Source organism: the organism of the source record quoted next, unplaced genomic scaffold (assembly GCF_019419815.1).
Source record: "Pyrus x bretschneideri cultivar Hongxiangsu unplaced genomic scaffold, Pyrus_bretschneideri_v1 Contig1, whole genome shotgun sequence".
Taxonomy (NCBI): Eukaryota; Viridiplantae; Streptophyta; class Magnoliopsida; order Rosales; family Rosaceae; genus Pyrus; species Pyrus x bretschneideri.
In genome coordinates, this window is record NW_025999390.1 from 828,933 (window position 1) to 854,988 (window position 26,056).

At 39.5% G+C, this 26,056-nt stretch overlaps 5 protein-coding genes across 8 annotated transcripts; 3 read left to right on the forward strand and 2 right to left on the reverse strand.

The window, feature by feature from the left end:
- Nucleotides 1-1,137: 1,137 nt before the first annotated feature.
- LOC103928246 (uncharacterized TPR repeat-containing protein At1g05150) lies at nucleotides 1,138-3,776 on the forward strand. The gene has a single exon (XM_009337261.3). The coding sequence runs from the start codon at nucleotides 1,217-1,219 to the stop codon at nucleotides 3,602-3,604; it is 2,388 nt and encodes a 795-aa protein (XP_009335536.1). The 5' UTR covers nucleotides 1,138-1,216; the 3' UTR covers nucleotides 3,605-3,776.
- Nucleotides 3,777-4,886: 1,110 nt separating this feature from the next.
- LOC103928235 (protein LTV1 homolog) lies at nucleotides 4,887-8,030 on the reverse strand. Of its 3 annotated transcripts, none has more exons than XM_048577626.1 (5): nucleotides 7,462-8,030; nucleotides 6,893-7,291; nucleotides 6,173-6,784; nucleotides 5,761-5,916; nucleotides 4,887-5,203 (listed from the first exon to the last, which is right to left on the reverse strand). In XM_048577626.1, exons 1-4 carry the CDS (start codon nucleotides 7,924-7,926, stop codon nucleotides 5,785-5,787), a joined length of 1,608 nt encoding a protein of 535 aa, XP_048433583.1. In that variant the 5' UTR covers nucleotides 7,927-8,030; the 3' UTR covers nucleotides 4,887-5,203; nucleotides 5,761-5,784. The 3 variants fall into 3 exon arrangements, with proteins under 3 accessions (XP_048433583.1, XP_009335525.1, XP_009335517.1); XM_009337250.3 differs by lacking the exon at nucleotides 4,887-5,203 and adding an exon at nucleotides 5,300-5,663; XM_009337242.3 differs by lacking the exon at nucleotides 4,887-5,203 and adding an exon at nucleotides 5,300-5,668 and having other exon boundaries at nucleotides 7,462-8,029.
- Nucleotides 8,031-9,661: 1,631 nt separating this feature from the next.
- On the reverse strand, nucleotides 9,662-14,786 carry LOC103928266 (transmembrane and coiled-coil domain-containing protein 4). Its single transcript, XM_048577635.1, has 15 exons — nucleotides 14,180-14,786; nucleotides 13,719-13,803; nucleotides 13,043-13,531; nucleotides 12,677-12,842; nucleotides 12,430-12,582; nucleotides 11,817-11,911; nucleotides 11,533-11,624; nucleotides 11,307-11,377; nucleotides 11,073-11,208; nucleotides 10,800-10,859; nucleotides 10,623-10,708; nucleotides 10,452-10,528; nucleotides 10,243-10,313; nucleotides 10,050-10,107; nucleotides 9,662-9,966 (listed from the first exon to the last, which is right to left on the reverse strand). The coding sequence occupies exons 1-15, from the start codon at nucleotides 14,521-14,523 to the stop codon at nucleotides 9,811-9,813; spliced, it is 2,139 nt and encodes a 712-aa protein (XP_048433592.1). The 5' UTR covers nucleotides 14,524-14,786; the 3' UTR covers nucleotides 9,662-9,810.
- Nucleotides 14,787-16,724: 1,938 nt separating this feature from the next.
- Nucleotides 16,725-17,617, forward strand: LOC103929313 (glycine-rich protein 2). The gene is made up of 3 exons (XM_048578326.1): nucleotides 16,725-17,019; nucleotides 17,061-17,240; nucleotides 17,295-17,617. Exons 1-3 carry the CDS (start codon nucleotides 16,725-16,727, stop codon nucleotides 17,438-17,440), a joined length of 621 nt encoding a protein of 206 aa, XP_048434283.1. The 3' UTR covers nucleotides 17,441-17,617.
- Nucleotides 17,618-18,766: 1,149 nt separating this feature from the next.
- Nucleotides 18,767-21,900, forward strand: LOC103928277 (SH3 domain-containing protein 2). 2 transcript variants are annotated; one of them, XM_048577645.1, is made up of 10 exons: nucleotides 18,767-18,981; nucleotides 19,487-19,603; nucleotides 19,696-19,765; nucleotides 19,877-20,013; nucleotides 20,292-20,393; nucleotides 20,582-20,782; nucleotides 20,896-20,958; nucleotides 21,080-21,232; nucleotides 21,321-21,395; nucleotides 21,491-21,900. In XM_048577645.1, the coding sequence occupies exons 1-10, from the start codon at nucleotides 18,934-18,936 to the stop codon at nucleotides 21,605-21,607; spliced, it is 1,083 nt and encodes a 360-aa protein (XP_048433602.1). In that variant the 5' UTR covers nucleotides 18,767-18,933; the 3' UTR covers nucleotides 21,608-21,900. The 2 variants fall into 2 exon arrangements, with proteins under 2 accessions (XP_048433602.1, XP_009335566.1); XM_009337291.3 differs by having other exon boundaries at nucleotides 18,768-18,981; nucleotides 19,862-20,013.
- Nucleotides 21,901-26,056: the final 4,156 nt, after the last annotated feature.

Here is a 26,056-nt window from a genome sequence, read left to right on the forward strand (position 1 = left end):
ACCGTTGCCCTCCCCTTTCTCTCGCTCGCTCTTATTTGGATTGCTGTCTGCCTCTGATGTACAACTACCGCGCCAAAATTCCTAAAAACTAATAAACTTACTATTTTGACCTCCAGCTTGCCAAGTATTGACGTGCCTAACAGAGTGGATGCACTAACTTGATCAACTAATCCACATTTTATTAGTTAATGTTAAATATAGCGTAACTCAATTTCGACACTCGTTTAATTATCATTATGTATGCCAAGAAGATCTTAATTTTAGTCGTATATGTTAAAATAATAAACAAATTGAGTTAGTGTTGATACACAAATATTTTAAGAGAATATTATCATTAATTTTTATCCTTGTTCATTGATTCACGTTGAAACTTGCATTAAATGCTAAACTAAAACGTTTAATGTAACAAATTAAAGTTTAGTAATGTCTAACACATATACAAAATGATACAATTCAAACAAACACAAAATAAAACAATATAATCACTGTCGCTAAAATGACACGTAATATAAGCAACCGATTTAAGATACCGTCACCTTTACATCACGATTACTCCAGCTAATACAAAATGCCACATGTACGCACTCTAATCAACATGAGAACCCAGACAGCTGGAGAAGATGTTTCTTTAAGTAAAGCTGGCGTTTATCTTAGTCAAAGTGCCAACCAATACAAATACCAAATCTTCCAATTCCAATACAAAACACATACAAATAAAAACTTAAAAAACCGGAAATACATTTTTTTTTTTTGTCAGGAAAAACAAAATACTTAAAAAGAAAAAGAAAAAGAAAAAGGAAACTTAACAGGCCCACTACTAGGCCCAAACAGGGCCCACCCACCCATCATCATCATCACAGAAGCAAAGGGGTCAGAACCAGGTAATAAAAATTCAGAAAAATAGAAAATTTAAATTAAACAAGAGAGCGAAACAGAGAAAACAAAGAGTTGTCTTCTCTCTCCCTATCTCTCTCCTTTTCCTGGCTCAGATCCAATGAAAACCAGCAGAGAAAACAGTTGGTACACCCAAAAGAGAGATTAAACCTCATTAATCACAGGATTATTAGCCTAATCACGAATTAAACACCCCCAGAACAAGATGTATTAATATTGCTCTGTACCCCTGCCCTACCTTCTTTTTTCGGTCCCCCTCACTCACTTACCCATTTATCACCAAACCCTCCAGAAAATTAAATTTCGAAATTAAAGCGTTTTAATGACGACGAGAGGGAGCAGATCGGAGAAGGTGAAGCGGATTTTCCACCAGTTCGATGACAACCATGACGGCGGCCTCAACCGCGACGAGATGGCGGCGCTCGTCGTCGCCGTAAACCCTAGGGTCAAATTCAGTGACGAGCAGATCAATGCCATTTTGGATGAGGTGTTTCGGACGTACGGTGACTTCATCGACGGCGAGAAGGGGCTGACGTACGAGGGGCTTTTGCGGACCTACGACGATGGAGCCGGTGATGTGGACCGTGACTTCGACGCGCTCGGGTTGGAGCTTACGTTGGACGAGAACAAGGCCTCCATGGACTCAGAGGCGTCCTCGTCGGCGATTGTCGATGAGAGGTTGGTGGAGTCGCAGAAGAAGCAGAGGACTGCGGCGTGGGCGGTGTCGCCGAACCACGGGATCGTGTTCGACGACACGTGGAAGATTGTGGACGATTTGGAGATTCTGGTGAAGCGGTTGAAGGCGAAGCAGGGCAAAGACGGGAAATTGAAGGCGGACAACATCGACGCCCTCTCCGACGCCGGATGGTCGAGAGAATTGGGGCCGTCGATGGAGATTTCTGAGAAAAGGGTATTTTGGGAAGAGAATGGGCATGATTATGCTTTGTTTGTCAAAGAATTGGGGGTGCTGAGGAGCCGTTCCGACGGAGCGAGGTCACGTGAGCAGGCCTTCGACGGGCACATGGCGATTGGGAGGGTGCTGTCCGAGCACCAGCTGTTTAAGGAGGCACTGGTGAGCTTCAAGAGGGCTTGTGAGTTGCAGCCGGTGGATGTGAGGCCACATTTCCGAGCTGGAAATTGCTTGTACGTTCTTGGCAGGTGTAACGAAGCGAAAGATGAGTTTTTGCTGGCTTTGGAGGCGGCGGAGGGCGGCGGCAACCAGTGGGCTTATCTGCTTCCACAGATTTATGTGAATCTCGGCATTGCGCTTGAAGGTGAAGGTATGGTTATGAGTGCTTGTGAATATTATAGAGAAGCTGCAATTAGTTGTCCAACCCATTTTAGAGCTTTGAAGCTTTTGGGTAGTGCTCTTTTCGGGGTTGGGGAATATAGGGCGGCTGTCAAGGCCTTGGATGAGGCCATTTTTATGAAACCCGATTATGCCGATGCGCATTGTGATTTGGCTTCGGCTTTGCATGCCATGGGGGAGGATGAGAGAGCAATTGCCACATTTCAGAAAGCTATTGATTTGAAACCTGGTCATGTGGACGCTTTGTATAATTTGGGAGGGCTGTATATGGATTCAGGTAGGTTTCCGAGAGCTTCTGAGATGTATACTAGGGTTTTGGCTGTGTGGCCTAACCATTGGCGTGCTCAGCTTAACAAGGCTGTCTCTTTGTTGGGAGCCCGGGAAACTGAGGAAGCTAAGAAGGCTTTGAAGGAAGCATTGAAAATGACCAACAGGGTTGAATTGCATGATGCCATTGCACATTTGAAGCAGCTACAGAAGAAGAAGGTGAAGGCAAACAATGGAGAGGGTTCTTTCGTCGTTGTGGAACCTTCGAAATTTAAGACAGTTGGAGAGAAGGCTACTTTGAGGCAGGACATGGCCAATGCACTTGAGATAAGGGCCTTTCAGAGGATTACCAGGTTGAGTCGATGTGATGTGGAGCTGCTTAAGAAGGAAATGAATGATGGCGATGTACCTCTTTCATATTCAGGCACTGGTGTTCCTCAGAGATCCATACGCAAGCCTAATTTGGAAGTAATCCTCCGCAGGTTGCTTAATTTCCTAAAGCCAGAGACTTTCCAAGGAGCTGTTAAAGCCATAAACGAGAGGATACTCTCTGTCATGGATGATACAGGCTCAGGCAGAGTGGATTTGGGAATGTTTTTTGCTGTTTTAGCTCCTATTTGCAGTGGCTTGCCAGAAAAGCGCAAAAGAGTTGCATTTGATGCGCTTTTATGGCGTCCTGTGAACGAAGGTGGTGGTTCTCAGATAAGAAAGGCTGATGCCACTAAATACATGAAACTGTTGAGAGCCATATATGTCCCTTCCCATGGAGATAGTGAGATGCTGGAACTCCATGGAGAAACGGATCTTTCCACTATGTCTTTCACCGAGTTTCTTGTCATGTTTGACGACCCAGATTGGGGTTTTGGTATCATGTCCACGCTGTTGAAGCTTGAAACTGGGGACAGAAACCGCCACGGCAACCATGTTTGCTCGGTCTGCCGCTATCCGATTATTGGGTCCCGATTTAAGGAGGTAAAATCTCACTTCAGTTTGTGTAATCAATGCTATAGCGAGGGAAAGGTGCCTCCTACCTCTAAGCAGGAAGAGTACAAATTCAGGGAATACGGAAGCGAGGCTGAAGCCATGAAAGACAAGTGCAAGTGCTTTACACTGCAATCCCACAAGGCCCCATAGCTAGACTCTTTTTCTGTTCTTTCTGTATATTTCCTTCGTCGCAATCTAGTTGTTCAGTGTGAAATATATCGATCACGAATGTTTTCGGTCGGCCTTATGCCGTTGTATAATACATTTGTTTCGGATGTCTCTGCCGTATCATCATCTGTATAACGTGCTTCGGTTTCCTGTATTTGTTCTTTCTGTTCATTCGACGATGATTTTACTCCTCTGCCTCGAAGATTAATCCCGGAAATGCCGGTTAGGGTTTCCATTCTGTTCAAAGCACTAGGTGCATGCAAGAAGCACGGTTATGTCATCCATCTGGTGTGAGAAAGAAAGGAAACGAATTTTTCTCAAAACACTACTGCTTCGTTTATATCAGGATTTTTGGCTGACGGTTGCCAAATGCAGCTTCAAGTTCGAAATTCGAAAACCCTAACCTGCATTTGCAGCTAGCCAAGAAGAATCGTCATGGGAGCAGTAGCCGTAACCTCGGCGAAGCACATGATATGCATGATGATCATGTCTGTTGTGATGATTACGCCCACAAGGGCAACAGCATCGCCATCATCATCATTACCGATATCACCAGCCGCAGCCCCAGCCCCGTCACCATCATTTCTTCCTTCCGACCAAACGAAAAACCAGGTGCGGCAGGGAGAGGGAGGGCGAGAAGATGAACACCGCTACGAGGCCGAAGCGTCGGAAATAATTCTTGATGACTATGGCATTTGGAGTTCCACACCTTACTTTGGTAGAGGTGATATGGCTCCTCTTCCCCACTGAGAAGTATTTTCTTGCTGCCACGTTGTAGTAAATCATGAATGTATAATTAATGACCAAGTGTTTTACATTTCAATCAAGTTATTCATGTTTCCGTGCATCAACTAGAGATTGAGGCTTCTTTAGCAGTGCATATTAGTTTCAGGTAACACGAGCCTTAAACTCAACTCGAGTCTTACCAAAATTTTGAAATTCAAAACTAAACATTTAATTCTCTAAAACTCGCTACATGTGTACAAATATGACTTTCTAGTGTCGGAATATGTGTCATGTGTACTTATTTTTTAAATTTAATATCAGATTTTTACGAAACGAGCAAAGTGAGATATGAGTTACCAAATGCAGCTTTGAGGTGGGATATTCGAAAGCCCTAACCTCCATTACCATTTGCCCAAAAAAATACCTCCGTTACCTCCTTGACCAATTACGTCCATCATCATTGCTTAATAACTTATTTGACTTTTTGTGAGCTGATTTCTCACTTTAATTGTGTAAGTTGATTTTGCTAGTTCACCTATCATCATTAAACCACATGGTTTTTGTATAAATATTGGGTTTTGACCCAATGAATTAACACATGGGAGCAGTAGATATGAATCATGATCATGTCTATTATGATGATTACGTCCACGAGAGCAACCGTATCCCCGCCATCATCACCGGCCACGGCCACGGCCCCAGCCCTGTCACCATCATTTCTGTCTGTCTGTCTGCCGAGAGAACAACCAGGTGCAGCAGGGAGGAAGAATACACCGCTACAAGGCGCAAACGCCGGAAATAAGTCTTCAAGACTACGGCACTTGGGATCCAACACCGTATTAAACAAAGCCGTTCCTTCAATCAAAGTATTCATATTTCTATGTAAGTCCTTGTGTCGGAGTAGCGGCGTACCCGCGTGATGTAAGCCCTCACACGACAGTGAGGATTGAATAAATCAAAAGAAATACACTAGAAAACTATGGAAAAAACAAAGTTTACTGTCCATGCTTTTGTAGCAGATCTTTCACCTCTTGCTACATTACATATGCTAACAAAGAACTCGAGGCATGTCCTATCTATTATGACCAAACAAAAACATCAGAAACCAAGCTTTCCGAACATAAATTTTACTCGATCCCATCGTCATTTAACTTGTATTCTACGCTTCTCAAAATCAAGGCAATGAGGATGGAGAATACAGCACCTCATTTAACATGGTTGGTCCTAGATTACTGCATATATTGGTGGTGTTATGAAATGTGGAAGCTCATGGGATACCACCGTCTTGACAATAATCCGCTACTCTCTTTTTAGTCTAACCTAGAAGAACATAATTAAACAAATCAATTAAAATAAACCATACTTCCACAAACTGCCGGATTTCAAAGAAATAGCGATGCAATTTCAATTACCTGGAGGTGTAACGATCAGTACAATCACATAAGATGAAAAGAAGAAGGGCCAGATATGGCAACTACTCTCTGAGCATGCTGTGCTTCACCCTTGTAAAGTTCCTTTATTTCCTTTTTAGTGCGGCGTGCTTCCCGCCTTTCTTCCTTGACAGCAGCCTGTATACATATATCTTTGAGTCATGATCAAAAGAACAAACACACTTCGAAACAACATAAGCAAAATACAATGGACAAAATTGCACACATTATCGAATGCCAAAAAGAGTATCTTTGATATTGTAGATGCGAGTTATTTGCTTCCAGTTTTTGCCCTTAAATTGTTAGTTTACGGATTTTATAAAAGTGTGGTAAGTTGGATGTAATGGCATGCTCAAGACGAGCAAAAATGAATAGCAGAACAGCAAATGGATACCTTTCGCTCTTTCTTCTCCTCCTTTGACTCCTGACCATGCTGCTTCCTTTTCAGCAGCTGATTTTTCAAGGCATCCGTATCTTTCACCTTCTCAGTTGTAGGTTTTTTACTATGAGGCAGGAAGTCCACAGGCAGCTTCTGTTTACCTCGAAGGGTTATCACATGATCGGTGGAACCCAAGGCTCCGGAAACCGTTTCAGAAAGCTTCTTCCTTCTAGTTGCTCCTGGAGCTTCGATTTTCCCTGGGTGGTTATCGAGATTTGAATATGTAGTAACAATGGTCTCACAATCCCACACTTCTGATTCATCGCTAGATTCCTCTACAATGACCACGTCTCCATCTTGATCTTCGTTCTCATATTTCTCACCATATTCTGCACAACGCCGAATAAGCACATTAGCAGATTCCACTAGCTCTTTCGTTTTTACTGTCTCATTATCCCGCAACATATCTGCAGGAGCCTTATAATTTCCATCGAGCTCTAAGTCATCCATCACACGCTCATTAAGGGTGGCATGTTTGAGCTTCTCTGCAAGGGACTCATCTTCTTCAGGTACATAGTAATCATCGTCATCATCATTGTCATAACTACCATACTCCTGACCTACAAGCTGTTTTTTTCATAATAAAAATGTGAGATAATGAAGTATAAAGGAAAAATCACCTCAAACTATAAAGTTTAAGTAACATAACTAAATATGCCAAAAAAAATAACTCACTAAATCAAATTGCTCGTCCAAAAGACGATGAACTCGTGGCTTTTCAACTGTAGAGTCATCCTTTGCTTCTGCCACGCTATTTGTTCTCACTCCATTTGCTTCATTGGTCACATTTTTATTCTCAGATTGCTCAACAAAACTTGGCGTATTATCTATAACCCCATCCTCCTCCTCCTCCTTCTCTTCTTCGGGAAGGTTAGCCTGAACCACAAAATCTTCTTCCAAATCCTCAACATCAGAACCAAACCGCGATAAATCGCTATCATCAAGCAATGCAGATACTTCTGGATCAACCACTTTCTGAACCCTTACATTAACCGTATTAGAAGCAACACTGTAAATAACCTTCTCATTGGGTGCCTCAGTTTCCGAAATGCGCAATCTCGAAGCATCATATGCCTAAAAATCCACTACAGTTATTAAGTACAACAAAAATCTTCTAAATTGCTATTGTTTTATAGCTCAAAATGTAAAAGACAGAAATTTTCTACTTTACTCTTTCTTTTTCCTCAATTTTCTCGGAAGTCAAATAGAATTTAAGCAACCAAAAGCTAAGTTAGCAAACCAACCTTTTCATCGCGCGGGATATCACCGAGCTTAGCCTTGGAATTCTGATAAAATGCAGAGCCGCCGCCAGTATTCCGAATCTCCCTCATATGCAGCAAGTAATTATAGCCGTCGTCGGGAAACCCTAGCTCCAGAATCTCCTTCCTTACGTTGTCAGGCAAAGGCTGAGCTGCCAACGACGCTGCCGAGCTCCCGTAACCATGGCCATAGCCCCCGCTGCAGCCGCCATCCTCAGGCGCATCGGCGTATATCGAATTGGGATCGTCGTCGTATCCGCCGGCAGCTGAGGGGTGGTCAGGGTTATCTTCGGGGAATAAGCTGTCGACGGAGTAGCTGCTGTTGTCTACTCGGACAAAGACTCGATCGTTGCCGGGTGAGTCGTCGTAGTTGGGATCGGACGAGTCGCGGGCAAGTAATTGGAAGGTCGCCGATTTTTTCTTGTCGATGAATTTCTTCTTTCTGCCCATTTTGTTTTTCGCCAAATCAGAGACGGTTGTGAGAGAGAGAGAGAGAGAGAGAGAGAGGAGGCAATGGAGACTTGAAAGACGGTGAAGTCGTGTGATAAAACCCTATCAATGTCTGCTGTGTTAAACCCTAAAAAATCTTGAGTCGACCCGAATGGCCCAAAATTCAAAATCTTCATTTATTTGGGCCTTATTTTGAGACCAGACCAAAAGTCTCCTAGTTTTCAATCGATTTTGCGATCTAAAGGATTTCAAAGATGTCATTACGAAATTTCATTCTAACTATGCTGCGACTCCGCCAATATTTTTTATTAATTAATTTTTCAAGCTTAAAAATTACTTTAGGCCAAATTTTTTTCGTGATCGTTGTGATGATACTCTACTTTTAAATAGACTCCTATGGTGAAAAAGCTATTAATTGTAATTCTGTGGTGAAATTTGTTATCAATCATAGTCTAAATTGGATTTTTCCTCATTCTTCTATCATTTGTAGGGGTAAAATTGTTATTTTCATTTTTATTAATTCTATGAACCAATCATAAAGCGCCATATGAACATAATTTTTTATTTTTATTTTTAAAACTTTTAGAACTACAATAAAAGAATAAATAAACAATAAAATTACAAGATTCATATTATCAGATTTTCTCATTTCAAGAGAGCCAAGATTTCAAATTCAAGATTTCAAAAATCACAAAGTACCTCACCACGTTTAGGTTAGAATATAAGTTATTATGCAAACATTGAATTTAGTTTCATTTTAAGAATAGTGGTGGACGGGATGGCTATGGTTATGTGAGAGAGAGGGGGGAAGGTGGTGGGTGGTTGTTGTAACATCCCACATCGCCCAGTGGAGGATCATATAAACCTTATATGTATATTCTCATCTCTACCTAGCACAAGGTCTTTTGGGAGCTCATTGGCTTGGGGTTTCATTGGAACTCCGAAGTTAAGCAAGCTTGCACGAGAGCAATCCTAAGATGGGTGAACCACTAGGAAGTTCTCATGTGAGTTCCCAGAAACAAAACTGTGAGGGCGTGGTTAGGGTCCAAAGCAGACAATATCGTGCTACGGTGGAGTTGAGCCCGGAATGTGGTGGGGACCCGGACAGGGATGTGACAGTTATCGTAGCTGTGGCTGACAAGGGTAGGGATTGGGGAAGGATTTTTTTTTTCCTTCTATTTTTGTTGATTATAAAAAAAATGGAATTAACAAAATGAATTTCAATTTGGACAACGATTGATAATGAGGGGACCCGTACATGGATGTGACAGTTATCGTAGCTGTGGCTGACAAGGGTAGGGATTGGGGAAGGATTTTTTTTTTCCTTCTATTTTTGTTGATTATAAAAAAAATGGAATTAACAAAATGAATTTCAATTTTGACTACGATTGATAATGAACTTCACCACAGGATTAAGATTAACACTTTTTTCACCATAAGAATCGATTTAAAAGTAATGCCTCACCACAAGGATCAAGAAAAAAATTTAACCATTAATTTATGACTCGATAAATAGTATAATCGCTTTTACATTAGCTTATAATATTTTCTCTATACTATTGTAAAAACTAAAACATCTCATTTCCCCAAAAAACATAACTTATAATACTTTCTCTATAAAAGTAAAACATTTCATTTCCAAAAAAGTTGTGAGCTGTAAGACAAGGTTTTTAATCGGTTATAAACTTTCATCGGACCATAAGCTTCGTGAAATTTATGGAGGGCATTTCAAATATGTTCTACTCGATGTAACTCTATCCTAGCTATGCCCAGGCACCGCTCGCATTTTGATTGATTATTTTAGTTTTCGAACATAAATATTCAATAAAATATACATTTCTTAAGAGAGAATGGAACTGAGAAGGACCAAGACGATCGGAAGATTCAGAACTGTTTGACAGAGCTATTTTCCTCCGCCGGGGGTGTCATCGTTGTTGTTTTGAAAACAGGGTAGTAGGAGTCGAGTTCGAGCTGCTCCAAGATCTGTTTCGTCTTCCAAAGATACGAAGAGTGGCCTTCGACAATTTGCGTCACGTCAACCTGAGAAGTGAAATCGAAACTTCAAAACAATGTACCAACCGAAATTGCAAATGCGAAAGAAACTGGGAGGTTGGAGAACTTACATTTTCAATCCCAGGGACATCAACAGGTTGAATTCCACCTAAACCTTGAGAAAGTAAACTGTATACAGGAAACACTTAGTCCGATGGATTTATAACTTATGGCTTTTTTCGATATGATTAGAAAGAACACTTATGTACCACCCCTGGGCTCGGATATGCACAACGCTAAAGCCAAAGGATAAATGACCCGTACCTAGCACGAAAGGCGATTCCCAGTGTCCAATCATTTATAGAATAGGCATTCACGAATCTCCCGGCCACCATCTGTGAAGCAGAAATAGGTTCAGCCTTCAGTGTTAAAATGTAAGAACAGTAGCAGCACAACAAAACTTGCAAAGGAAACCAAATAACAGATGCAAAAAGGAAAGGACCAAAAAAAAAAAAAGAAGAGTTTTGAACTACCTTTCTAGCATCACTCCAATTTTCTTCTTCAACCGAAACTGGCGCTCCCAGAAGTACAACCCTTTCTACCAGACCAGCTATAGAAATGCATAAACCGGTTTCAATTATTTTTATTTATTATAGTGCTACTGTACTTGTCCACAATAGGATGAAACGGATTGTGATGATTACCGTTATCCCCTTCTGTTTCAGCCAAACATTGAAGACATTTGAAAATTACTCTGGCCCCCAGCGAGAATCCTATGAGCGTCACTGGCCTGGACCGCACACGGAGGATTATAAGTCAACTATGCACATGATGTTTAAGGGAAAGATGGACATGTCTTTTATAATATGAGATTCTTCTACCTGCCCCCTTGCAGTCCATTCAGCAGGACTTCAGCGAGCATCTTCCCAGCTTTGTCTGATCTGGCCAAGAAAAGGGAATGCTACAATTTCATATTTGTCATGCACTGCAAGTAATGAACACTCAAGATAGCGTTTCAAATACTTTAAAACTGAAACACCTCGGGAGCAAATTATGAGAACAAAACTTTCGCAATCAAAACATGAACGCAATGGAAACCAATATCTTTCCATTATCAATCCACGTAGAGTTCCTTCCAAACAAATGAAAATTACCTGTCCACTGCAACTGCCCATTTGCTATCTATAAGATCAGATGCCGTGACTAATGTTGTCGGCATAGCAAATGCTGCTAGAAGTGTGTTTAATACAGTTAACATGGCACCTTCTTTCATCAACTGTAATGCAATTCCTGTAACAGTATGCAACAATGTTGGTCGTGGACCCATAGATATGCCAAAAGTAAAAAAAAAAAAGAAAGTGATTGTACTTAAAACGTTAAGGACGCACGTGAAGTAAGCCAGTCTTGGATTGCAGTGCTCAATGCAATCAAATTCTTAGACTCCCACCAGAGTGCATACCTATGCATTCACTACATTAATATCAATTACTAAGCCAGTGATGATAATTCAGAACCTATGCGAGGCTTCTAAAATCGACAGAATTTCAAGTTAAATAGAAGGCATATCATCTTTTTCACCATACTACTTGGGGAAACACAATTTGCATTGCTTACCTTTCCAAATTTTCATTATGAGCTTCCCAAGGCCTTATAAAGTCTTCATCCTCGAAAACAAGTCCAGAAACCAATATTCCCACTGCTAGCCGCTGAAAAAGAGGTTTTCTGAAAAAGTCAGCAATGTCATTTATACAGAAAAGGTGGTGCTCAATATAAAGTGCAATTTGCCACTATAACATCAAGCCATAGAAATCCCTCAGAAACAGCTCACACCTCCCGGTCACCTCCCGGTCCCCACAAAAATAAAAATATGGATTTGTAAAATGTCAAAATGAACTCACCCCTTTCTCATAATTTCCAACGGTCCTAAACTCAAATTCTTCAATGTTGCCAGTTCTTCTAGCCATTTTACTCCCCGTAAGTCCAGCTCCAGCAGCTGAGATGCCGAAAGAGCGAGTAAGTATCCACTACATACTCTTTTTTCTCATTAGATTTGAAAGATTGGACCTATGGAGTATGGAATGGTGATCTTTTTGAATGTGCTTTCAAAATGACCACATGCTTGGTAAAAACCGAGGTTAAGTGTATTAATCTTTTGGAGGTTTAAGACTAATAATATTGTTGAATGAACAAGAGGGATTGTTGATTGTTGAGTGTAAAACTATGAGTCTCAACTCCATCCACCACTCTTCTATTTTCTGAATAAGTTAAAAATTGATGATTTGAATATACGGTACCATAACGAGAAAGCATCCATGTGTGCAGTTGTGTCAAAAGTAACCTGTCCTCTTAATTCACAGCTTTCTGTCAACCGCATGCCTTCCTAGTATTCATGTTCATCCCTCTTGTTATTAGCCAAGACTAGGTTTTTCTTCCAGTTACGTATATGATGTCATATTCATAAGTCTAACTAAGCACGAAAACGTTAGAAGAAAAAAAAAACCACTTTTGCACCTCCAAATGATGCAACAACAGCAACAGAACCAGTAACAGACCCAGTGGCAGTTGCAGCAGCAGCGAATCCACCTGCTCCAATTGCAGGGATAATACCACCCAATGTTGGAGCTAGAGCACCTAAACCCTGCGCAATTGCAGGAGCGACTAGGCCTGTGAAAAATAAAAGTCAACAACAAATTAAAGACTACTAGTTCTATCGCAAAAGGCGTGACATCTGCTTTTTTGAAGTTGACGGATTTCATACCACCAGTGATAGCCATCAAGGTTCCCCCTGTTAAAGCAGCTGCACCAATTAGACCTCCCCGCTTCATTTCCTCCCATGAGATTTCTGAAGTTTTTGTTTTGTTGTCATCAGTAACTTCTTTTGTTGAAGCCATAAAAGAACAAGCAACCATCACCTCCATGACTTCCTGCAGAGTAGAATTTTCCTCATAGATGGCTCAATATGCTTTTGTTTCGTTCTTTTGTCTTTCTTCTTATTATTTTTATTTATTCATTTGAAGCATAAAGAGTAGGTATTCATCAAATAGCAGACACTATTGTAGCCTTATTATTTTGATAGGATCAAGTAACAAAAAGAAAAAACAAGAAATGTTTTCAATAGACGGACCATTTTTCGCCATTCAACCCCAAGCCATGCTGCCAGCAACCGCAATGCTACACGGTGTCGAGCATCATAACCCTTCCTTACTTGAGAACACTTATCGCCATCTTCAATATTATCTACCACACAAGCTGAAAGAAGTGCATAAAGAAGTGTTATTTTCCTTTCGTAACTGAGCAGGTTTCCCTCTTCCACAGGTTCCTCTAGGGGTTCAGATACATTTAATGCTTTTTCTTCAGTGGATGTCTCGGAACTTGTCCTTGTTATAATCTCATAAGGCTTTGCCTCTACCTCAGACGGTGGTTTTGTCCCAGTAACTTCATATCTCTCGCGGCATTTAGCTTCATATTCAGCATTCACAGGTTTCTCTGCTGAAGAAGCAGGAGAGTCTTCCTCAGTAAGTACCATGGCATCAACGGTTTTTGTCAAAGCGCGTTCCTTGTCAGTTTTTTCCTCAGAAGGCACATCAGCTTCCTCCGAGAGTAATGTCAAGAACTGAAATAAAATAAAATTACCAAAGAGCTATCAAACCGAACAAGATATTACTAGAAAGTCATAAAGACACATAAATGGTGCAGCCAAGAATCAAATATGAGCCAAAAAGCAAATGATAATCCTCTCAAGCTCCAATGTGTCAAATATACTCATGTCGCTAAATTTCATATGACGAAGAAAAACGCACCGCTCCTACATGATGCCTAACTTGTGAAGAAGATCCTGCTGTTTCCTTTAGCCCCTTCCAGGATTGGTCATCCACTCCTAAAAATCTGAAATTCCAACCAAGGAATCATGAAGCTGGACGTGGACTCGCAGTAATGTTGAGGAAAGTAAAAATCCCACATCGGAAACTTGACAAAAGTCAAATAGAATATATGAGTGGTTCCACTCCTAACAAAACCTAAGCCAATTTATGATAAAACTCCAAAATCTGATGTGACGTAAATACATGTTCGGACAATATCGGTGTTATTATCAGTGTGCCAACACTCTGTTCCTATGAAACCTTTACGAAATCAAATGAGCATTTGATTTTTTTCCAATATAAAAATTGATAAAATTAATATTTTACTTAATTAATCAAAACTGCGATGAGAGGAATCCAACTTAGTGCATAAGGGGACCAATTAAATTGAAAGAAAGTACCTGAAAATGGGATAAAGCAAACCGGAATTCTCGTGGACCCAAAGGCCATCATTGTCCGAAACCGAAACGCTCTTACCGACGCTGGCACCTTCGCCGATGGTCTCTTCTTTCAGGGAAGGCAAAGGAGGAGTCGATTGGCGAGTCTGGTGGACCTGCGACTGGTGGAGCGCCAGAGCGAACAGAGCGCCCGCCGCGTACTTATGCGTCGGCGTCAGAATCAATGCCTCCTCCATTTTCGACGGCGGCGATTCCCCTTTCAAGCTCGCAGAGCATCGGAAAAGCAACTGGCTCGAATTTGCAGACCAAAACGGCAGTTTTGGTTTTATTAATCGATAAATTAACATCCAGTATTAGCAGATAATTAAATTAAGTAATTTTAAGGAAATTGATTGAAATTACACGAGACCGGTTCTTTATACTAGTGTTCCACCGCTTATTGCTCTTAACGACTAATTAATCACTTCGATAATTAAGATTAATAACAGTAATTAATGGACTTAAACTTATTAAAACTTTGCTGATTTGGAAAAATTTGCAGCGCGCTATCACCCGGCAACTCGACCGAGAGGCTCAGCCCTCAAGGCTGAGAACTTTTCAACGAGACACCGACTTTGCCGTAAAGGCTTCTTTTTCGCGGGACACGCGGTGGAGTGATGACTCCTGCGACCGACACGTGGCTTTCACGAGAGTCGTTTTGTTTTGTTTTTCATCAAAGGGGAGGGCCGGTGACCACGAATGGGCATAATTATCATGGGCTGAGAAACCATGGGTTTTCTTACTCAAAATGGACTAGTTTTTTAAAGCCCATTAGGTTAGCTGTTAAATGGGTTGGGTTTAGGCATACCCGTGGCCATGGGTAACATGTGGACCTTTTTTTTTTCTTTTTTTTTCCCTTTTTTTTTTTTTTTTTTGAGATATTCTATAGGTCGATTTAGGGCAGTTATCCTATTGAGTGAGATCGTGTAGGATCTAGAGGGATGGAGCAAAATCTAAGGGCTATATTATTGGTGTACTATCGGATGTGTCAAATGATATTTACATTTCATGCTAATTAGTGAATTTTTTTAATTTGATATTGGTTGTATTTATCATTTACTACATTATGTATTGCACTAATGTGGTACAAAATATGGTTTCTCTGACATTCCTTTATTATATTTATATTTATCTATTTGGTGTATTTATGAGATTTCTAATTTTATTGCATAATAAATTATTAGCTAACATGGAGTCGGAATCATGATTTTTTATTTATTTTTTAATTGGACCGCAAAGTCAATCTCATTCTAATATTGCTATTATGGGAAACGACTATGAGGATAATTTATCAATAAAAAAAATACAATATATCAAGGGGGGCATGAACCCAAACCCTGACCATTAATTAGAATTGATAACAAACAAGTTAAACCTCCTTTAGCAAAACCTATAACAGGAAAGTTGAGAAAGATTAGGAGAATAAGCAGCTACAACACAACACAAGGAGGGCATAAATCCCACCAATGAGGTTGAAGCATGATGATGTATATACATATATGAAACCCATGTGATGTATTAATTTAACAATACGAAATGTGATCTCTACGCATGCTTGCTAGTAGTGACACATATATACTTCTCCAAATTCCAGGCTTAAAGGCGAAGCAAAGGCAATAAGTATTGTATTGATCACATTGCAGGTGGACCTCGAAATTATACAATTGTGGTGGGAATGTGATCGTACTGCATGTTATTATTGTATATATATTGCTTGCAGATATATGTATATTGTTGTATATATATTGCTTAAGTTACATGACAAAAGTACAATTTAATTTAATCCAACTCTGTGAAGATATTGCAAATTAACTCAAAGCGATGGATTTGGATATGGAAATGATAATCACATGTCGTTTTTCTTGTTATACATGTCATTATTTTAAAATCATTAGATTGAATAAATCAAACGGATAATAAATACGTTTAAATAATGGTGTGTGGAAAAAAAAAATGTGTATGATTATCATTTCTCGTCAAATATTAAAAAAACTACTTATAAGGGGTCTTATGGATAAGCTAAGATAGAAATAACAGTACTGCTGTGTAGGATCGATTTACTGATCGAGAAGAGAGCAGTCTGATCAGACGAGCGTGCCACAAGTGGGGCGAGAGTGGGGACATTGGAGAAGGCTGTGAAGTGAAGCATGCATGTCGCTCAACTGCCATTTAACTTAATTTTTCCAGCCTATACTGTAAAAAGTTATAGATCCATATAGGTGGGGACAAAAGTGAGACACAAGGCACATTTCTGTTGAAATGAAGAGGAGCACGATTAGGGTTTTCTTAGAGATCTAGGGTCAAGTGGGGACAAGGTCTAGTTGTCAACAGCAAGACTTGTGAAAAAAAATTTAGAATACATCCGTAAATACATTACTAAATTTAACAGCTAAATTACGTAACCAGTTTATGCCTATATAAGGTACCACTGTTGACAATCGCCATGCTTCGTACGGCATATGCGCATCGATTTTCATTCTAACGTTCTAAAATTAATATACAAATGCATATGGCTGCAGTAGTGATGAGAAAGTTATGGGTCGTCTTGTTTATTGTGAAGGCGACTGTTGGTTCGGAAGCTGCCGGTAGTAAGTTAGAAAATGGCATGGCTAATAGTACTCATCACGAGCAAGGCAATAGTTCTTTTTTAGCTGTTGCTGAAATTCCTTCCGCAGGAATTAAAGGAGAAGTAAAGAACGTGACTACTTCCTACACCACTGAAGTTGATATCACCAACAAAAAGAAGCAACCTAATTGGATGTCCAGAGGAGGAGGAGGAGGAGGAGGGGGAGGCGGCGGTGGAGGTGGTAATGGGGTGGAGGTGGAGGTGGAGGTGGAGGCGGAGGCGGAGGAGGCTATGCATGGGGTTGGGGTGGTGGTGGCGGCGGAGGAGGTGGCGGAGGAGGAGGTAGAGGTGGAAAAGGAGGAGGTGGTGGGTGGGGATGGGGCGGAGGAGGAGGAGGGGCAGGGTGGTGGAAATGGGGTTGTGGTGGTGGAAAAGGAAAAGGCCGAGGAGGAAGAGGCGGCAGAAACAGTAACCATGTCTACAGCGGCCGGAAGAGGAGGTTCGACGAGGAAGAGTACGTGATGGGAGAGTATGCACAATGCATGCGGAAGGGGCAATGCAAAGGCATGAGATTGGATTGCCCTCTTCACTGCGGAGGGCCTTGCTTCTACGACTGCCAACACATGTGCAAGGCTCACTGCCGACGACGTCGTACTTGATCATCACTGGCAAATGCATTACTCTTGCTAATGTTTGATGTTTCCGAATTAATTAAGGCGCCATTAATTTCTAACAGTCACATTAATCCCGAAGCACATATTACCCCATTAGTCGACCGATCGATGATTAAGCAAGGCTGGATGAGATTAAGGGTTTATTATAGTTAGATTGTTCTCTATCTGTTGTTTTTGTTGTTTGTGCTTCCATTCGCCTTTTTTCTGTTTTTTTTCTTCTTTTCATTCAACCTTTTTTCGTTGTTCAATTTTATGTGCGCTACGTATATTCTGCATGCATGCATGCATGCAATGTTTTACGTGGTAATGACTCAAGAGAATATCGTTCAATTTATTATGTTTTTTTTATGTCAAATTACGGTCAGCTTTGACCGTACAAATAAGTGTAATGCTGGAGAGATTATCTATTTAAGTTATATTTTGCAAATCATATGACGTGATTGTTGATGTCGGTCCATTTGTTGAAGAGATAAATTTTATGTGCAACCAGTTCCATGATTTGCATAGAATGTCTAATAAGAAAGATATATACGTATGGAAACAAATGAAAGGAATATATAAACGGTCCAATTTAGTTTGTAAGAGGCACAAGCTGAGAATCGAACCAATCTAGGCCAAATTCGATCTATTTCATTTTTTTTGGGTAATGCTAGGCACACTAAATTTTTTAAACCAAATGATGTGGTTATAGTTTTGTAGATGATTGAATTAATAACTAAGTGTCAATTAACATGTTTATTTCTTATTAGTGACATATCATTTGGTTTAAAAACTTGATATCCCTAGCATTATCCCTTTCTTTTTTTGTTTACATGTTAATTTACCCCAACTTGCCATGCAGTTCTAGGCTGTTAGAGCGTCATGTTCTTCTCTTTAGACGCAAGTTCCAATCTTATTCACTATAAATTAAGAGGTAGTTTTAAAAAAAAAAACTAAAATCTTGTTTGATAACTACTTTTTTCAAAAAAAAAAATGAAAAATGAAAAAAAAAAACTGAAAGCTACGTCTTGAGTTTTCAAAATTTAACCTTGTGTTTTTACAACTGAAAATTGAAAACGAAATGGTTATCAAACTGCGTCTATATTAGACTTATTGTGTTTATGCGATCAAAGAGTTAAAATGGGCTTTCAACAAATTGAAACAAGATTGGGCCTAATAAGTGAGTTCAAAGCAGGGCTTCTTAAAGCTACGAGGCCTAACAAGCCCAATGGATCCGCATAAAATTGTTCGTTCTTTTATTTTATTTTTTTAAGTAAAAGAAAGAGAGCAAAGAACAGCTGTACATAGACTAATACAAAAAAAGAATAAAATGAATAGTAGAAGCAAGCGTTTAATTAAAGTTAAAGAAAGAAAGGTAATCGTACCACGACGGCGGCGACGTGGCGGTCAATTAACGGAAAATAACAGACAAATCAGCCTCTAGATGAAGTCTTGAAGCACAACTTTGAAAAATCGAGACTACCTACAGCTGAGCTGCAATGGAGGCAATCAGGAAGCTTAGAGATCAGGTCGCCAAGCAACAGCAGGTACTCTCTATCTCTCTCTCTCTCTCTCTCTCTCTTCGTGTTTGATGGAATTTACATCTGTTTCCGAATTTGTATTTCTGTATGGATTTTGATATGAACATAATCTGCGTTAATTGTGAGATTGTGAGATTGCTTATCAGATTTATGATTTTAAAGGTGTGCTATCAATCAATTTAGTTCCAATATAATAATAATGATTATAATTGTTGAACCGAAACGAATTGAATTGAATCGAATCGAGTTGAATTGAATTGAATCGAATCGAATTTCACTATTTCTGAGCTGTTTGGGGATGTGTTGGAGTGTACTGTTGGTGAATTTGTAAAATTTTGAACCAGGCGTGGCTGATTACTTAATCATTTTTCAGGATGTAATGAAATGCTTAATTTTTACGTTTTCCGAAAACTTAAAGCGGAAATGACATCTAATTCAACGTTTTATGCTTCATTGATGCGTAGCTCGAAGGTTTATCGAATTTGCTTTTGATTTATTGTAACACTGTCAGGCTGTATTCAAACAATTTTCTGGTGGCATATTTGGGGGATCGGATAATGTTGCCGCAGATGAAAATGAACAGCATCAGAAAATCGAGAAGTTGTACATATCAACTCGTTCTGCCAAGGTTGCTACTCATTTCTGTCTGTTCATTCAGTTATTATGACATCACAATACTTTTGTTACCTGTATCTTAATCTACTTTGTTTTATTTAACAGCATTACCAAAAGGAAATTGTCCGTGGTGTGGAAGGTTATGTTGTTGCCGGTTCAAAGCAAGTTGAAATAGGTGCGTTGCTTGATATGCGTTGTCCTTTTTTTTGGGAGTTTGGATATGAATTCGTGTGAGTTTTATCAGTTAGTTTACATAACACTATTTCAACAGGTACCAAATTATCAGAAGATAGCAGGAAATATGGTGCTGAAAAAACTTGCACCAGTGGTAACACATTGTCGAGAGCTGCACTGAGTTTTGGAAGAGCTCGTGCCCAAATGGAAAAGGAGCGTGGAGTTCTACTGAGAGCTCTTGGCACACAGGTTTAAGTCATATTATTACTATGACGCATTAAGTGAAACCAAATGCAATATATTGCAGGGCCGATTTCGTAAAAATGAAATTTCAACTGACAAATTTTGTGTCCATTTGATTATTTCGAAATAAATTTACAGAAAAAATTGTTTCCATTTCCTCGCAGTGGTTCAAGAACTGGACTACTATTCTGTGTTTTTATGCATCATATGATAAAATGGTTCACCATTTCTTTCTATAGGTTTACGTAGTAACTGTTTCTGTGGTTATCAATTTGCCTGTCTAGGTTGCAGAGCCTTTGAGAGCAATGGTAGTAGGAGCGCCCTTGGAGGATGCTCGACATCTTGCTCAACGATATGCTAGAATGCGGCAAGATGCTGAAGCTCAGGTATGTGCAGTTTCTTCAGTTTTTACCAATGTTTTACTACATTGATATATATATATATGGAATATGAAAAATCTTAAGATGTTTTTAACATAAACGAGTTGAGAAGCTTTTTTTCGTTTGGTAACTTGGAACTTGTTTTTTTCACTCCATGAGCTTTTGTCTATGTATACTGACTTGCACCTGGATAGGCTATAGATGTTTCCAGACGCCAAGCCAAAGTACGGGAATCTGCAGTTAATGCTGATATTATCATGAAACTAGAAGCTGCTGAAGCCAAGCTTCAGGAGCTACAGTATAACGTTGCAATATTGGGAAAAGAAGCTGGTGCAGCAATGGCTGCTGTTGAAGGTCAACAACAAAGATTGACTCTTCAGCGTCTTCTTGTGATGGTAAAGCATTTCCCTTCCCTTCCTGTTGAAGCATTGAGGCTTTGGCCTGTTCTAGTTACAAGATTGAAAGAAAATTAATTTTGTAAGTTTGTCAATTTCCATCTCCATTCAAGGTTGAAGCAGAGCGCAATTATCATCAGAACGTTCTTCAGATACTTGATCAGCTTGAAGGCGAGGTATGAAATGTCCTGGAATCTTCCTTATCGGCAAGACAATTTTTCCAATTCATTAGGTTGTATATCATTCTAGTCTCTTGCAACATTAAGCAGTGATGAGTGACACTATTCGTTGGGACAGATGTTGTCAGAAAACCAGCAAATTGAAGCATCGCCTAGTCCAGCTACAGAGAACTCTATGCCTCCACCACCATCGTATGAGGATCTCGGACATAGCTTTGCTTCTGAAGCCTATGATGAATTGACAGACACGAGGGACTATTTCTTAGGAGAGGTAACTTTATGCTATATGTGGTTGTAGCTAAGTTTTCGTATGTTGGACTCTTTAGTTTCTACTAATTGCTCCTTTTCGCCTACTGCAGGTTATGTACACGTTTCAAGCTGTAACTGATGTGGAGTTAAGCTTGTCTTTTGGGGATTATGTCGTTGTCCGGAAGGTTCTGCCATCTTTCCTGCTTTATGCTGTCATGTTATATTCATGCTCGGATTTATTTCTCTCGTATTTATGTTAATTGTTCATGCTCTTGAGCAGGTATCAAACAATGGTTGGGCTGAAGGTGAATGCAAGGGAAAAGCCGGTTGGTTCCCATTTAATTACATCGAAATGCGGGACCGTGCGCTTGCTAGCAAGGTGGCTGCAGTCTTTTAAATATTTTGGTTTCCTGTTTAGTTGGCTTGTGTTTGTGTTTCTGCTCTGAGAGTCTACCTAGTACCGCATGGATATTAAATTGAGAAATTAGGTTATCATCCCTTATTTTTCTATTTCATTGATCCAAATAGTATGTTTGAGACTTCTTTTTTTTTCGAGACATAGTTTGTTTAAGATCAAGGTTCTAAAAAACGCTAGGCGCTAGTCGGGTGGTGGACTAGTGCCTAGGCAGATTTACATAAATTTACACTGTATATATTATAAAATATGAGTATGTGTGTATAATTTTAGGACTTTTTTTTTTCTAATTTTATACGAAAAATATTGGGCCTAGTTTGTTTTTTCTTTTAACAAAATAATGGGCCACAAAATGGACCCAACTTGAAAGAAAAGCTCTCTTTTTTTTCAATTAAACCGACAGCTTTTCCGGTTTCTCCAATACTAGTCCTAATCAACCATCACTTGTTTAGTGGCTCGAGGCTTGCATTTATTATCAACAAATATCCTCTACTTTCTCTCTCTGCAGAGAGATCCCCTTCTCTCTCTTTAGTCTTTTTTTTTGTCTGACTCTTTCTTTAGTCTTTAGTTATGCCTTTCTTTTCCTCCCATTTTCAGTTTTTCTTTCAACTCTCTCTCTCTCTCTCTCTCTCTCTCTCTCTCTTCTCTTCAACAGAACAGACGGATCTCTTCAACAGATCCCGTTCTCTCTCTACAGTAAAACCCAACGGACATATTATGTGTATTGTTCATCCCCGTATATTCTCAATCTACTTGGGTTCATCGATTGATGTTGGGTGCAAGAGCGTAGATTTGAAGATTTGGGTTGTGGGTTGTGGATCGTGCGAATGCGAGGGGAGATTTGCGAAGCATCGACCGCCGCCTAGCATTGCCTAGGCCGCCTTGAGCGCCTAGAGACGCCTAGGCAGCCTCCTAAATCCTTCCCGCCTTACCTGAACAATTTAGCCCAAATTGGATCGAGACTCCACCGTCGAGCGCCTAGGCCGATTTTTAAAATACTGTTTAAGATTTAGTTTTATTTGTTTAGTGATCTTAATAGGAAGAAATAATTGACCAAAAAATTCTCACATTAAATAAATTAAATAAATGGATTAATCACAGTTTACTACTAGGAAGTTTGTTAATTTTCAATATTTCATACATCAAGTATCTCAGTTTGATACTTGAAATTATAATTATAGGACACTTTCATACTTCTGTAAGTTTGACAGTTAAATTTTCTGTTAATCGATGACGTGATATCTAAATGGATAATGACCGGATCCCATGTCAATTTATGCCCACGTAGACATTAAAAAATTAAAAATAAAAAATTAAAAAAACTAAAAAAAAATTAAAAAAAAAACAAAAACAAAAATAACTCTAATTTCTAGCTAAATCCCACGAAACTAACACTAAAATCGAACCGCCGAGCAATCAGGCACCTGCAATTGCTTCAACATTGAACTCAAGAAACAAATTTACAGAGGTAGAGAGAAAGGGCAATTTCTAGGGTTAGGGTTTTGAGATTTACGATTGAGAGAGAGATGAGTGAGAGACTAAGCGGCACCAACAAGTGATTCAACGGCCAGAAGGGGGTCGGCTTCATTACCCCCAACGACGGCGGAGAGCATCTGTTCGTCAGTCCTCGATCCGATTCGAAGGTTTCCGCACTCTCGGAGTAGGTGAGACGGTCGACTACACCGTCGAGGAGGATGTCGGTGGCCGAGGAGGCGGTGGGTATGGAGGAGGGTTTGAAGGATTTGGGGGAGGCTATGGAGGAGTATTTGAAGGATTTGAAGGACTTGAGGGAGGCTATGGAGGAGGATTTGAACGAATTGCGGATCTCGGCGCGGGAGAGGAAGCTCTGCATCTCCGATTCGAAATGCCTGGGCTCCGGAAGGAGGACATGAAGGTTGGTTTGAGGATTTGTTGTTGAGTGTGGTTCAGCAAGTCCTGTTATTATCTACATGGTCATCGGTTAACAGAAAAGTTAACGGTCAAACTCACGTAAGTATGAAACTGTCTTAAAATTACAACTTCAGGTATCAGATTAGGATAAAAAAATACTTGATGTATGAAATGTTGAAATATAAGAAATTTAAAAATAGTAAACTAAAATTAACCCTAAATCAATTTATTTATGCGGATTGTTTGACTTTTTCATATTTCATTTGAGTTTTTCTCAGACTCTATGCCTTTTTCTACCATAAACGTTGTGCGTGACTCTTAGTAATTTATTGATCTAATTAGTAAATTCTGAACACAAAGTGTATGTCTTTTTACATTAAGGAAAACTAATGAAAAATGCTTGAAAACTTTAAGTTTTAACGATAAAGACAAAATAAAAGGTAAAATAAATAGTATCAGGATTTAGACCTGTAAATGGGTTGGGTTTATTGGATTTGGGTCGGGTTGAACCCGATCCGTTAAGTTAACGGGTCATCCGAATCCGACCCATTAAGCTAACGGGTCACTCGTTTCATCCGTTAACAATTATTATTATTATTATTTTTTTTTTGCATAGAGTTTATTTTTTGTTGTTAAGAATTGACTAAAATTACTAAAACATCCTCAACTAATTGGTCTAACGGGTTAACCCGAAGCGACCCGTTATTTAACGGGTTCATCCGTTAGCGACCCGACCCGTTAAGCATCCATCCAAATACTAATATTAACGGGTCAGGTTAATGGATCGGGTCCAAAATGCTAGGTCTACCAGGATTGACTTTTTAGTATAAAAATGTGATTTTTTGTTAAAGTAAACAGTACATTCCCTTTACATTAATCAACATATGCTTACAAATTAACAGATAGTAATTTATAGGTTTGAATGAAAAAACCAACGCATAATGATATATAGTTATATTAACAAGGCATGATATCTATTACTTAATCAACATATGCTTACAAACTGACGGATAGTAATTTATAGGTTTGAATGAAAAAACCAACGGATAATGATACATAGTTATATTAACAGTGCATGATATCTATTACTTGGTACTACGGTCTAATAATATTTCTTTGCACTTGTAAGTAAGAGGTTTAGGTTCGATTCTCGCTAAAAACGAATTTAAACCATATTATTACTTGTCCATCGTGAAACTTAACTTACTTCTTCTCACTAAAATACTAAAATGTAGATATCAATAGCAATTGCAACGGGTTCTCCCCATCTGATTAGAGGTAGGAAGTTGTGAGATACCGGCAGTTCCACTTTGGGGGTATTCGTTACCTTCTAGTGGAGGTTGTCAGACGGATAATGCGGTGGAAATCATTTTCAAAGGTGATGGCGGCGAGAATGCGGACATGGCAAAGTTGTGGGAACTCCAAACAAGATAATGAGGTCCAACAGCAGAATGCGAAGCAATTTGTTCACCAGCCGCAGAACGCAAAAAAATAAAGCTAAAGTTATGGGAAGTAGATCGAGCGCAATTTGTGGCAGATCGATCAAAAGGTGCAGATTCAATGATCAATCCATGTTGAATTGCTATCAAAGGTGGACTCCAAGTCTACGCGTATCCACTGGGCAACGTGAGAGAGAAGATGAGTGAGAAGGAAGAGGAGGAGTTACAGAGAAAGAGAAAGAAGAGAGGAGAGAATATGGGAGAAAAGAATTGCTGTCAAAGGTGGACTTCAAGTCTTCAAGTCTCCGTGTATCCATTGGGCGACGTGAGAAAGAAGAGGCGGAGTTACACGCCATCTCATTGTCGTGGCAGCATTGGAGTTGGTGTTTGCTGCAGTGGTTTGCAGTTATTGGTATACTATACTTTGCATACTCCACTGAGTCCTCTCTCTCTCACACACAGAAAACAAAAGAAAAAGAAAGAGAGTATTCTGCTCCCTTTGTTTGAAAATTAGCTTGCTATATCATAGATATGAACTCAGTAAAGCATTGATATTTTAGTAATGGAATTAAGTGAAATGAGGGTCAGAAACCAAATACACTAGAGCAGCTTCCGTAATACAGTACACCATTTAATACAACATTGGTGCTATAGATACATTATTTTGCAGAGAGAAATTTACACATGACATTATGTTATTTAAACGTTACAATTATGATGTACTCGTGTCATATAAATCTTTATTCGTAGTAGGATCAAAAACTTATGATTAGAATGGATCAAAAACTAAAAGAGATTGTTGACCCAAGTTTTCAACTTTACACTTACAAGATGTTGAAATAAGCATAATCTTAGTATTCACCGAACCCCTAAGAACGAGAATGGCCAAAACATGTTTAACAAAATAGCACAAGTAGACAAACAAATCATTCCAACACAATCCAACAAAAACAGTTTAGTTTAATACATGATGATGTGACCGAAAAATTTAAAAGACCAAATCAAAATCACTTGGCAGAAAATACAGTTATCAAAATAAATTAGCTAGGAAACTATGGCAGTCTGTTTTTCCGCCCTTTTTCTTTTTTCTGACAGCGGCGGC

Coding starts and splice junctions, on each gene's coding strand:
- LOC103928246 (XM_009337261.3), top strand. CDS start 1,217: ATGACGACGAGAGGGAGCAGATCGGAGAAGGTGAAGCGGATTTTCCAC.
- LOC103928277 (XM_009337291.3), top strand. CDS start 18,934: ATGGAGGCAATCAGGAAGCTTAGAGATCAGGTCGCCAAGCAACAGCAG. Junction 19,604..19,695: donor TATCAACTCGTTCTGCCAAG/GTTGCTACTCAT, acceptor TTTATTTAACAG/CATTACCAAAAGGAAATTGT. Junction 20,394..20,581: donor GGCAAGATGCTGAAGCTCAG/GTATGTGCAGTT, acceptor GCACCTGGATAG/GCTATAGATGTTTCCAGACG.
- LOC103928235 (XM_048577626.1), bottom strand. CDS start 7,926: ATGGGCAGAAAGAAGAAATTCATCGACAAGAAAAAATCGGCGACCTTC. Junction 7,292..7,461: donor ATATCCCGCGCGATGAAAAG/GTTGGTTTGCTA, acceptor GTGGATTTTTAG/GCATATGATGCTTCGAGATT. Junction 6,785..6,892: donor TGGACGAGCAATTTGATTTA/GTGAGTTATTTT, acceptor TGAAAAAAACAG/CTTGTAGGTCAGGAGTATGG.
- LOC103928266 (XM_048577635.1), bottom strand. CDS start 14,523: ATGTTAATTTATCGATTAATAAAACCAAAACTGCCGTTTTGGTCTGCA. Junction 10,860..11,072: donor TGGGCAGTTGCAGTGGACAG/GTAATTTTCATT, acceptor TTTCTTGGCCAG/ATCAGACAAAGCTGGGAAGA. Junction 10,314..10,451: donor ATTGGAGTGATGCTAGAAAG/GTAGTTCAAAAC, acceptor TCTGCTTCACAG/ATGGTGGCCGGGAGATTCGT.
- LOC103929313 (XM_048578326.1), top strand. CDS start 16,725: ATGGCTGCAGTAGTGATGAGAAAGTTATGGGTCGTCTTGTTTATTGTG. Junction 17,020..17,060: donor AGGGGGAGGCGGCGGTGGAG/GTGGTAATGGGG, acceptor GTGGAGGCGGAG/GCGGAGGAGGCTATGCATGG. Junction 17,241..17,294: donor AGGCCGAGGAGGAAGAGGCG/GCAGAAACAGTA, acceptor TCGACGAGGAAG/AGTACGTGATGGGAGAGTAT.